At 44.1% G+C, this 12,264-nt stretch overlaps 1 protein-coding gene across 2 annotated transcripts in view; it reads left to right on the top strand.

The window, feature by feature from the left end:
* ANO2 (anoctamin 2) overlaps window positions 1-8,539 on the top strand; it is a 309,976-nt gene extending 301,437 nt beyond the window's left edge. For both annotated transcript variants that reach the window (XM_074326158.1, XM_074326157.1), the window contains exons 24-25: window positions 5,401-5,506; window positions 7,568-8,539. In XM_074326158.1, coding sequence (XP_074182259.1) covers window positions 5,401-5,506; window positions 7,568-7,834 — 373 coding nt within the window. In that variant the 3' untranslated portion in view covers window positions 7,835-8,539. The remainder of the gene's footprint in view (window positions 1-5,400; window positions 5,507-7,567) is intronic.
* Window positions 8,540-12,264: the final 3,725 nt, after the last annotated feature.

The raw sequence follows: 12,264 nt of genomic DNA on the forward strand, positions 1-12,264 counted from the left end.
TGGGCATGGTCAACCCAAAGGGTCTTCTTGGTGGTGCTGGGCCTGCAGAAACAGCATCCTTGGGTGGCTCCTGCTGGGTTTTTCTACAGGACCTAAGTTCTTTCATATCCCAAGTCTTTGAAGAGGTGAGTTCCCTCTCATCTGCTTTTTGCTGAAACCAAAGGCAGAGTCAGCTTTTCTGGGTGTTGCTTTTCCTGATCTTTGTCAACCATCAGACTGACAGGGTTCTCATTAGTTCCTAATTGCCTGTACTGTTTTCCCTTGTTAAAGGCAAATTCAGAAAGCAGTTTTAAGTAGCTCAGATGGTATGAAATTACCGTATCTAATTGTGTTTAGCATTAGCATAACATTAATTTCCATTGGGACTAGTTAAAAAATTATTTTTACATGTCACTGATTGGAGTTAATAAATGCATTTGCTGACTAATTCATAATGTAATTAAAACCTCATTTTAAAAAATTACTGATTGTTGATAACCAACTCCTCAGTTTGTTATTTCAGCACCCATCCTGCCCAGTGATTTAGTATTGTGATGAATTGTGGCAGATGTCACTGGTCACCCCTGCAAGGGAAGATGGAAGGGGTCATCTGAGCTGAGTCTCTCTTCCCTCTCTGCACCTCAGTTTCCCTACTGTAAAAATGAGGACTTGGAATAAATAATCTCCAAAGATACTTTTCTGCTTAAAAGAAAAAAGTTTATTACACATGGAGAATATTAATTTATTCCTATAACAATTCTAAACATTACAGGCAACTTCTGGAACTCTGTCCCACCCCCACTCTAACCCCTGCCAGGTTAATATATTTGTGTGAATCTTTCTAGACATTTATCCATGCATTAACGTAAAATAAACTTGTAGAAACTTTAAGGTATTGTTTCATGGGTTTGTTTTATAATACTGTAATATATTTTGAGTTAATGGAAACTTTATTTTTTTAGGGAATGTATAAATTCAACTCAATCGATGTAATTTTTCATAGTGTTAGAGCAATCTAGATAAAATGTTAATGTAAACTTAAAGTTCAAAATCTTAAAGCTTAAAAATATGTTGATTCTTATATTGTACGCAAGTCTGTCTCAGTTAACGCTGTGATTTTGCTCTCGAATCTTAGTATAAAAATGTATTGGGTCAACTGAATATTGCTATTAATTACATTCTTCTCTTGAAATTATGAACTTTATTATAAACATAATTCTGTATGTGCGTATATGTGTGTGTGTAGGTGTGTGTGTGTGTGTATAAAGGCACTCTCCTCAGCCCCTAATCCTGTGTGTTTGTGTCTATATATAAAATTCTGTATGTATGTATATATTATATATGTATATATATAATATATAAATTATATAATTTAAATATAAACATTGTATATATGCAATTTATAATATATAATTAATGTTATTTATGTTAAGTATTAATGTATAATTATTAATTATATTTTATATAGATATATTGAAAATATATATTTATATGTATGTAAAAGGAAAAGACTCTCTTCCCAGCCTCACCCCAGTCATTCTCTTCCAGAAGAAACCATTGTGTCCATTTTCTGTGGAAGTCTCCCAAAATCACATTCACATGTGTTGTCTTATTGAACTCTCACTGTGTCTCCCTTTAATAGTGTACACGCATATGTATGTATTCTGTTATCTGTGTTTGGGGTGAGAAAGCTGGAGTGTGCACCGTCTGTGTCCTCAGTACTGAGATACACATTTTGTTAGCTTCACTTTATGGATTAGAATACTGAAATCCGGAGATGTGGAATAACTTCCTCGGGGTCTTACAGTTAGTAAGTGACATAGCCACTCCAAATGCATACTTGCTTTTTAAGCACTCTGGTTGTTTCATTACCGAAAGACTCTCCTTATTAGAAGGCTAAAGGGAACTTTCAAAATTAATGTTAAGGCTTAAAAAAATTAAAGGACTGGATGGGTGAGGGTGAGATCTGGGAATGGTTTCTGAAATGATATCCCTGAGCTTGAATCCCGGCCAGCAGATGCAGGAAGTGACCAGATATGGAGGTCACCCAGTGCTTGGCTGCCCAATGGGGCTGTGGTCTACCCAGCTCCCTCCACCAGGGGAAAGGTTCTGGTTTGGGAAAGCATTTGAGCAGATGGGAATGGAGCAGAAGTTACTTTCCACCAGCCTGAGCCTCGCCTTCATTTACCTGGACATAGATCCTGAGAGAAGCCCCTTTCAGTCGTGGAGTTGGCTTACTCTTTTTGATTCATATTAGCACCATGGGAAACTTAGAGTGTCTGTTCTCAAATACTTAGAAATCCCCCTGGAAAGCCGGGGGAACTGGGAGTCAGAGTATCTGTCCTCTTTTAATATAAAAGGTGTATTTCATAAGTTACCTTCAGTCAAAGGAGAAAGAATAGCTATTGTTTACTGGGTGCATAGCTGATGGATCACGTGGCGTGCTGAGTGCCCCTCTCTGACATTGCATCTTCATTACAACTCTGTGAGATGGAGAAAGTTGAGGCCCATTTTATAGACGATGGCCTTGGCCTTCAGAACTTTAGGCCAGAAAGCACAGAGCTGAAGTGATGGAGGCAGCATCAGAACACCTGACTACAAAGCCTATGCCTTTGCCAGGGATGTGCCAATATTGCCTTGGACTTAGAAGCAAAAGAGACAACTGTCACCATGGGGGCACAATTAAGTCCTGCAGCCACTTTGTCTTTTGTGGACATTTCTAGTCTCAAAGCTAATTATCTCTTTGTTTAATTAGTGTCTTCTAGTTACTCAGTGAAAACATTTGATAAGCTTGACTAAGAAGGATGAAATTTTTTTAAATTATGGAATCTGAATTTATATTGGAATGTAAACAACCAATCATTTACCTGGTGGCAGAGGCTTATTGGAATCAATGTTTTTCAAACTATGATTCGTTAATGGGTTATGAAATCACTTTAGTAGGTCATGATCAGCATTTTAAAGAATAGAATAGAAAAATATCAGTTCATTTGCATACAGCAAGAAGTATGTTTTGTGTAGTTTTTATTTCAGTGACATATTTATACATTAATTTAAAATGTATTTCTTACTACTGTAGGTCACCAGTTTTAAAAAGTTAGCTTTAGAAAGAAAAATGTGAACAGATGCGTAATTTATTAAATAGTGTGTTATTCTTTTCCTTGGATAGCTTGCCCTGTAGTTTCTAACAGAGTACTCTTAACCCATCGGTATAGGGGTATTTTCAAATAGAGTTTTCTGGACATATCTCTGTGTTAGTCTTTCCTCAGATGCTTGATGAGATGGGTGTGCCTGTTAGATTCAAAACAGTTGTGGACACTCAGGGAGGGCAAAGTGACATTTCCAAAAGCTGTGTGAGTTAGTAGTAGAGGTGGGACACTAGAATTCGATTATTTATGGATTCTTTTTCAGACTGGAAAAAAGCAGGGTGAGCAATGGCTCTCATACTGAGGTCAGTGAACATCTGTTCCTTCATAGATGGAGCTAGAGAACAAGAGAAACAGACTTTGATTACAGCAGGAGATATGGGGCTAGACCTAGGGAAGGATTTCCCTGTGGTAAGGAGTGGGCGTGTGTGTAGCACCCCTCCTTGGAGGTTTTGAGAAGAGTAGGATCCGTTCCCTTCTGCCATAGGGTCCTTTGTGGGGCAGCAGGAGGGTGGGGGAGCTGAGTTATTTCCCACCCCAAGATGTCCTTATTCCTTTAGCCACGCTCTCCCCCTCTCCCATTAGCAGGCATAATTGGAGCTGGCCGTGTTTCTGTCCTCAGCCACGGATGGATGTGATGAATGCCGTGGTGTTTTACTGGACTGCAGTTAGCTTTGCTTTTCATCCCAATGTCAAACCAAGCCTGCAACAGCTGTGATCAGCTGTTGGAAGAGGGAGAGTTGGGTGGAGAGGGAGCAGCTCCTGGCCTCTTGCCCAGACCTAGACGAATGCTTAGTGTCCACCTCTCTGTTTGTCTCTTTCTGTTGCTCATTCTATTTCTAGGCCTTTTCTGCCTTTTCATGTGCATCTCTATTCAGATTTTATTTTTCCTCTTCCCTCATATCTCCTTGGGCAATTGGGATCCACCACACTTTGACATGAATCCTTCAGAGCAGCTGGTGCATTCAGGGCAAGGGAAGCTACAGAGAGCACCCACTGAATACCCCCCCCAAAAAAAAAATTGCAGCTGGTAGTAAGGTGCTCTGTGATGGTAGGAGAAAAGCCTGTGTTCAGCCAGACTTGGCTTCTCGCCTTGACCTCTTGCTGACCATGAGATCTTTGCCAAGTACTTGAACTTCTCTGAGCCTCAGTTTCCTCCTGTATCATATGGGGACATCAGTGTCTGCCTGAGAATACCATTGTGAAGATAAAATGAGGAAACTTACAGAAAAATTTCTTGATCAGAGACTGACACATACTGTCTGTTCAGTATATATTCATTTCCCTTCCTGGCCACTCCATGGACAGAGTCCCCACCCTGCCTTCCTTGGCAGCCGTGCACCCCACATGGTGGCCTGATGCCACCCCACCTCTTCCTCCAGCCCGGGGTTTGCTTTGCTTTCACTGAGCATCAAAGCTTTGTTGAATTCCATGGAGGAAACTGTTTCATGAAGGGTCATAATTCTTCTGGTACCAGCTTTTGTAATTTTTCCAGGCTTAGAAAAAAGTGAGTCTGAGAAAATGAGCCATTTTTCACATGCGTCATCCCAAGATGGGGGTGAAAAGGCAACAGTGAGGAAAAGTCCTGGACCTCTCCATGAATCTGAGGAACTCACGTCAGGCACTGACATTTTGTTTCTTAAGCCACCTAGACAAAGTGTAAAGATGGTTAGTAAAAGAGGATGATACTGACCAACCGTGACTATTACCACCGGCCCTCCCCCACCCTAAATTCATTCAGCCGTCAACGTGGTTGCTGTCAGCTTTCCTTTGGGTATAAGAATGCAACTATCAAGTGAGGCTGGCCCCTCTCATAGCCACAGTCTCAAAGCAAACACCTGGGGATGAAGCCCAGGATTGTCTGCTGGCACCTGTAGCTTCACTGAGCCGATGGGCTACCGAGAACTGTATGAGGGTCTGTGGACCTCCCCTCCCCTCTGGAGGCCAAAAGCCAATAGCCAAGATTCACTGTTTTGGGGTCCTCTCGTGATTCCTGGACTCCTCTGGAGGGAGAATCCAAACACCGAAAAGAAGCTTTGGGAATGTTGGAGAAAGAGTAGGAAAAGACACTTCTAAGCTGACACTGGCTTTTTGGGACTTTGGTCCTTTGAGTCCATAGACACTTACTGGTTGGATTCCTCCTCTCTGCCTCCTGTTTCCCAAGTTTGAGAGCCAAGGGCTGGCCTGCTCCTTTGACCCTGAGGTTTCCCTCAGAGAAGTACCCCTCTCCCCTCCATCTCTTCCCAACCTTAACAGCGTATTTCTCTTCGGGCAGGTTTAAGGATTACCGAGAGCCGCCATGGGCCCCGAACCCATATGAGTTTTCCAAACAGTACTGGTCTGTTCTGTCTGCCCGTCTGGCTTTTGTCATCATCTTCCAGGTGAGTTCTTTGGCGAAGGAGTAGACAATTAGAATTCAAGCTGCAAGAGTAAAGACAGCCATGACCCCTTGCCTGCCCCTCATCTCCACGTTTTCATGGCACTGTGTGACACAAAGGGTCTTCGCATGTAGCAGGCAGAGTGAGTGCTCGCCCCCTTCCCTGGGTGAGGCAGGAAGCACTCTTGAGAGGGCTTCCATTAATTGATGGATTTTCAGAAAGAGACTAAAACACAGAGTAAGGTTACAAGACAGATGTGGAATAAATTGCAGGGTGGACATAGATTCCCATTTAAACCTCAGACAACAAAGGGAAGTGGGAAGAGCAGTAGAAACCAGAGTCTCAACTCGAATGCAGACAAACAGCCCCACCTGAACCTTTCTTCTAGCCCTCTCGGCTGGCTCCCTCCTTTGTTAGTGTTGTTTTAGCCCCTAAGACATCTGGTGAGGAGGCCGCCAGAGCCATCGCCATGCCGGAATGAATAGCAAACTTGAGCCCAGTGATTCCTATCTCTGACAATAGCGGCAGCTCCAATTGCACTGCCGAGATTCTCTGAGTGCGAGGCCCCAGTTCCCACTCGGGGTCCTGCCGCTCTTCAAGCAGGGCTGAAGCACAAGCCCAGATCCTTTTCTCATAGACTCCCTCAGGCTTTTGTATTCCCTGAAGGCAGCTCTCTGGAGGGCTCTAAAATATCCTGCCCCCGACCCCAGCCCAGGAAGTGTAGCAATCCACCGGCTAGTCTTTCACCTAAAGAAGACAGCCATTCTTCCTCTGGAGAGATGGGGAGATATATTTGAAAAATTGCTCAGACATCCCCCTGCTGCCCCACCTACAGAAGTCGCCTCACTTTACCATATGTCACCTGTAACATTCACTCATACAGCAAGGAGCTGGTTTAAAAGAAGAGTGTATGACTCAAAGCTGCTCTAGGCTACTTAAGGCAGCCAGGAGCCTCTGGAAGCAGCAGTTGCTCCCCAAAGTCTTCCCCTGGGCTCCTAAGGGACACACAGGGTTCAAGGTAGAGCTGTGAATAGGTTTGGAGCTTGGAAGACAGCAGTGCTCTGTCATCTTGTTCTGGGCTCCATCACTGTCCTCTGTGTCTCAGAGGGGAAAAGACACATGACCACATAATTGTCAGGCAGAGAAGAATATCACAATTGAAGGAGTTATTGGGAGGGTGTGGGTGAAGGTGGCTTGGGGAAATGGGTGGGAACCAGATTATGGAAGTAGCAAACATTTATTGGGCCATGCTGATGCTGTTGTAACATATTCACCCACTTGAATGGAAAATGCTCCCGGGATAATGCAGTCTTATCCTACCTGTATTGATAAGCGAGGGGATGTGGCTCAGAAGACAGAAGGGAGCCAATTACAAGTGCAAACAAAAGGTTAGAACTGGTAAAGGGGAGCTGGAGGCAGGGGTCCCAGACAGGCCAGTGTGATTAGAGGAGCTGAAGTAGAATGGAGAACAGGATATCGTGAGTGTGAATAATGGGAGGGGTCAGCTAAGGCCAGAACTCAGTGCAGAGACTAAAGGCCCATCTCTGATATGGAGGGCAGAGGGTCAGGTGCAAGGAAGAGAGAAGCAACTAGCCTCGGGGAAGCCCTGGAGAGGCCATTGGGCCTCAGGGCCACTCCCCAGGAAGCTCTGGAGTAGGGTACCTGGAGGCTTCTAGGCCAAGAAGCCAGAGCAGGACACATGAGATGGGCTGGAGGAGGCGAAGAAGCAACGCTCAACGCTTATCGAGCCCCGCAATGCATGAGGTATTAACCCATTCAACCCTCGCACAACTCTAGGAGGTAGAAACTGTTACTATTGCACTCTCTACATAGGACACGGGGACACCAACAGGCAGTCATGCTTATTGGCTAAGATCACCTGCTCGTAAGTAGTGGAGCCAGAATAACAGAGGCATCTGCTCCCGGGTGTGTGATCTTCACGGCTGCACCCTCCTCCAGCCCCACTGCTGAGACGGTCACGCTGATGGGCAGGGGTGGACAGTGGCACACGAGCGTTCCCGGGCCAGGCCCCTCCTCTCAATCCTCCTCTCTTGCTTGTGGCAGAACCTTGTGATGTTCCTGAGTGTCCTCGTGGACTGGATGATCCCGGACATCCCCACAGATATCAGTGACCAGATCAAGAAAGAAAAGAGCTTGTTGGTGGACTTCTTCCTGAAAGAGGAACATGAGAAGCTCAAGCTGATGGACGAGCCCGGGAGCCAGGGAGAGGGGCATCAGAGCAGGAGGAGCCGGGCGGCCAGCTCGGCCCCCTCGGGCAGGAGCCAGCCAGGCAGCGCTGCGTCTTCTGGTTCTCAGCACACCAACGTGTGAGTGAGGCAGCCCCGCCACCAGGCGGGCTCTGTTGCAGTGAGAGACCACGCACAAGCGTGTCTGTGCATCCACACGGTGTGTCTGTCCTCTGCCTGGATCTGGCCTGAGGGGGTCTTGAAAAGGGTGTGTGTGTAAAGAGAGAGAGAAATTAGAGAAATCCAATGAGAGAATGAGTACAGGAAAGATTTGCTGCTTCTCAGAAACTTCATGCTTATGTTTGTTTTAGGTTCTCTTTTGAGCTGTATCCTTTTGGGGCATTGGTACCCTGTTTGGGGTATATCAAAACTCAGTGAAAGAATTGAGTCTCTGTATCCCAGAATCCCCAGGCACCACTGGCTTTCCCTGTGTTCCTTCAGATACCCTCTCATTTCAGATGGCCTTAGGCTGTGACAGAAGCACAGTCAGGGTACTGTTCTGGCAACCATCATCATAAGTGATTCCTGACCCCCTTCCCACTATCACTGACCCCAAAAATCCTCTGAGTCACTTGCCTCTGGGCTGTCATTTGCATCAGTGGATGCAAATTAAGTTACAGGGCTGATTGTTGTGGCCACTGGACCTGATGGTGAGTAGCAAAAGTTCAAACTTAGGATTGTCTTCAGTTCATGTCACAGGGAGGCTTTGAACTAAATGCAACCGACCATCATTTTATGCAGATTAAGGTTTAAAATAATTAAATAAACTGAAACATTCTTTATAAACACAGTTCTCCTTGTCTTTGGTTTTCTCTCTCTGTCTCTGTCCCTCTGTCTCTCTTTTGCATACACCCCCCCACCACCAATATTTGTTGAGCATCTACTATGTGCCAGGCATTATTCTCAGACTAGAGATACATGGACACAAAATCTCTGCCTCATAGAGCTTACGTTCTAGGGAGAGAGAGACAATAACCCAGTAAATGTATATTGTTTCAGATAGTAATAAATGCTGTGGAGAAACGAAAAATAGGATGAGAGAGACAGGCATTGTGAGGTCACAGGAAGTGAGGGATTGACCATTTTCTATACAAATTCGTTTCGAACCCAAGGTGGTTAAGAGCTTGCACATTGCAATGCTAACATCGTTGATTGGTAGCAGCCTCCCAGAGCTCTGTGGTGAGAACATTTTCAAGTATAATTAAAAAGAAGGGTCAAATGTCGTTCATCATTGCCTTTCACACATCTCAACCCCACCTGCTGCCCAGAAACCAGGGGCACAGACCTCTTCCTCTGGACCTGGCCCCAGTTCCTTGCAGGTCAGTCTGACTAGTCTTCACTCAGCGCCTGCATGGAAGCTGCAAGGAGGCCCATGCTCCAGAGACTTGCTGTTCTGATATTTCAACACATCCGGTGATGTGAGGACCTGTGGGAGCTTGGGCTGGTCATTGTTCCTCCCCATGGTTTCTTGTTTCCTCCTGGCCACATGCAAGATTGTGCTGCCACCAACACTTGCTCTGGAAAGTGGTCCCTTCTTTTAAGGGGATCTCAGGGCATAGATACAGCTCTTAGTAAGAGCAGAAGGCAGTCATGTCCCAGGCCACTCATGCTCAAGGAATCCTGTAATAACTTTCAATTACATCACACCTTCATGTTCAAACCTGCCATTTGAGCCTAGATTCAAGCCACAGTAGTATAAAAACATTGCATAATCTTACAACAGGCTTCAATTAATTTGGGGAGAGTGAAACGGCCAATAGGAGGCAAATTGTATTCCAGGGGTCATTTATGACAGGGAGACTCCAGGCCTGTAAAAAGGAGGATATCCCCAGTGACACCTACCAGTGTGGATTGATATTTCCAGGAACGAGTAATGGTCCACAGTCAGGGGGTGCTTCCACCACCAGGGCACCCACTTTGTACTGACTGAACCACACCCAAGCCCATTGGCTGCCATGGCTGGTTCAAGACCCCACCTCTTTTCCTCTTTCTTTTTAAAATTGAATATTTTTATATAATCATAGAGGTGAAATTTGCACACCAAGAAAGTCAGACAATCTAAAAAACAAAGAAGAAGATAGTAAAATTACCCACAATCCCAAAACCTATAATCAACATCAACAATTACTGTGTTTTTTCCTAGACTCTCATGCCCTCTCAAACAAATCTATACTTTTAATTACAATTATGTGGTGAATGCTGTCTTACCTTTTCTTCACTTCATGTATCTCACCAATCCTTTTATCCCATAAATTCAAGTCCATCCACTCAAAAGTATATACCAAACACCTACTGTTTTGTAGGCTCCGGGGCCATTTGTGCCATGTCACTCACCATAACAAGGATTCTGGTCCCCAGGGAGCGTATGCTCTTGTGGGTGAGCCAGAAAGACAAATAATAAACAATGAAAGTAAATTATATAATAATGTTAGAAGGTGGTAAGTGCTATGGGAAAAAAAAAGTAGAGTGATGTAAAGAGCATTAGTAGTGGGAGAGGGGGTCCGTTTTATTTCTATTGTATAGATGGGCCTCTTGCTTTGTTTTCACCCCATCCTCCTGACCAAGTGCAGATTGGGTGTGCAAGTCTGTGGTGACCATAGCTCAGGCTGTAGGGACCAGGTCAGACCCTGGGGTGGTCTAGATGCCATGAAGAAGGGAGATTTTATCTGACCATATGCAGGTTTCTATCCTGAAAAGACCCAGCTTTCTCCCACTACCACTGCAAGTGAATTAGGAATTTTGTGATTTGCCCCCACCCCAGGCCCAAATCATCTCAGTAGCATGTTTCTAGCATGACTGCTAGATGTGCCTGCCTTTCACAAACGGCAGCAGTAGGAATTTAGGCTGAGAAAGAACTTTCCAAAGGACTTGTTAAGCTGAGTGGAGAGATGGTAGTTACAGTCTGAATTTAAAAACAGAGCAAACAGTAAAAACTCCTCTGAACTCTTTAAGGAAACAATACATTTTAAATTATAAAATACAGAAAAAATTGTGAGCAAATATCTGAAACACTGAAGAAAGAAAAAAAACATCACTACTGATCCTATTCCCTTTCTTTAGAAAGAATAATAGAAAATATTTTTGGTTTACTTGTATTCTTATGGAATATGTGCATTCCCTTATGTGGATTTGTAATAGCATCTATTTTAATTATAAAAGTAATGCATACTTATTGGAGATGATTTAGAAAAAGCAAAATGTAAATAAAGTTCAAATCACTCAAACTTTCATTTCTAAGAGATGCTTTGTTATCATTCTTTTTTCTGTTCACTAATTTTAATGCACAGTTGCGATCACTCTACACGTACTAACTTTTAAACTTGTTAACAGAGAAACAGCCACGGGCCCTAGGTAGAGGTTATTATAAAGTAAGGCTTGATGACAAACAGTATTTACCATTGAGTTCATTAGTCTCCTTATTAAGACCAAAAAGAAATGAAAGCAACTTAATGGTTGATTTCAGTAAATCATCTTGATGGTTATTTTCCTTATGTGTTATTTTTAAAAAGAAGTGTCTGAAATTCTCTTGAGCGTTTCCTTCACTCTCTCCCCTTTCACAGCCCCTCCGCCTCAGCACTGTCCAGTATGATTCCACTTGTGGAATTATGGAATTACGCTATCCTCAGCAAGGATTTTTAAAGATGCAGAAAATCATCACTAAGTTCCTTCTCCAGAAAATGGCCATTGTTTTGCTATATCTAACTTCGTTTTTCTGTGAGAGAAATGAAAGTCTTTTGTTTGCTAATCATATGTTCTACTCGTATGTTCTAACCTTGTAAACAGATTAGCCTTTGTTAAGAAAAATGGGAGGGAAACAGAACAGTTGCTCGTCTAAGCGGCCGTTAAGTTGTAGTAGGAGACGCCACCAGGCTTTGGAAGGCATTTCTAGGAGCAAGGACAAGAACAAGATGGGGAAACCCGGGAAACAATCTTTTGTCCCATGGCTGTTTTGAAATATATAACCAAACGAGTTGGGGTTAAAAATGAGTTCAGAAAACTTTCCTGCCTTTTTATATTGTCATAGTCATCCCTTTGTTAGCCAGGATACACCTTCAGGTAAAAATCTTTTTAACAAGGTGGTGTTAAAGATGCACCAAGTTTCCTTCAGAACTTAGGTGGTTGCTGCCCAGCTGCAGTTGAGACCCTATCAGAATTGCCTTCATTGGAAGGGCTGTATGGACCAAGGCCACTCCTCTGGCCTGGGACAGCCCATCCAGCCACTCGTCACTGCAGAAGGGTGAGGCCCACCTTGCTTCAATTCCAGAAGACTCCAAAGGGCCACCCCAGCTCCAGAGCTCCCTGTGGGACTGGCGGAGGTCTCCATTGCCACTGATTGCAGCTCGGCTCCTCCCTCTGCCTAATTCTGCTTTTCTCACTTCTCCAAGTGTTGTTCTGGAGCACATTTCCCAGTACCCCGCCTGCATGCCAGCCAGGTTTGCCAGGTATACAGTCTTGAACTCAGAGGCAGCTTTCCAGAGAACCTGACCTACCACACGGAGCATTTGCTTTTATGTG

The sequence above is a fragment of the Rhinolophus sinicus genome, linkage group LG02 (assembly GCF_036562045.2).
Source record: "Rhinolophus sinicus isolate RSC01 linkage group LG02, ASM3656204v1, whole genome shotgun sequence".
Classification (NCBI taxonomy): domain Eukaryota; kingdom Metazoa; phylum Chordata; class Mammalia; order Chiroptera; family Rhinolophidae; genus Rhinolophus; species Rhinolophus sinicus.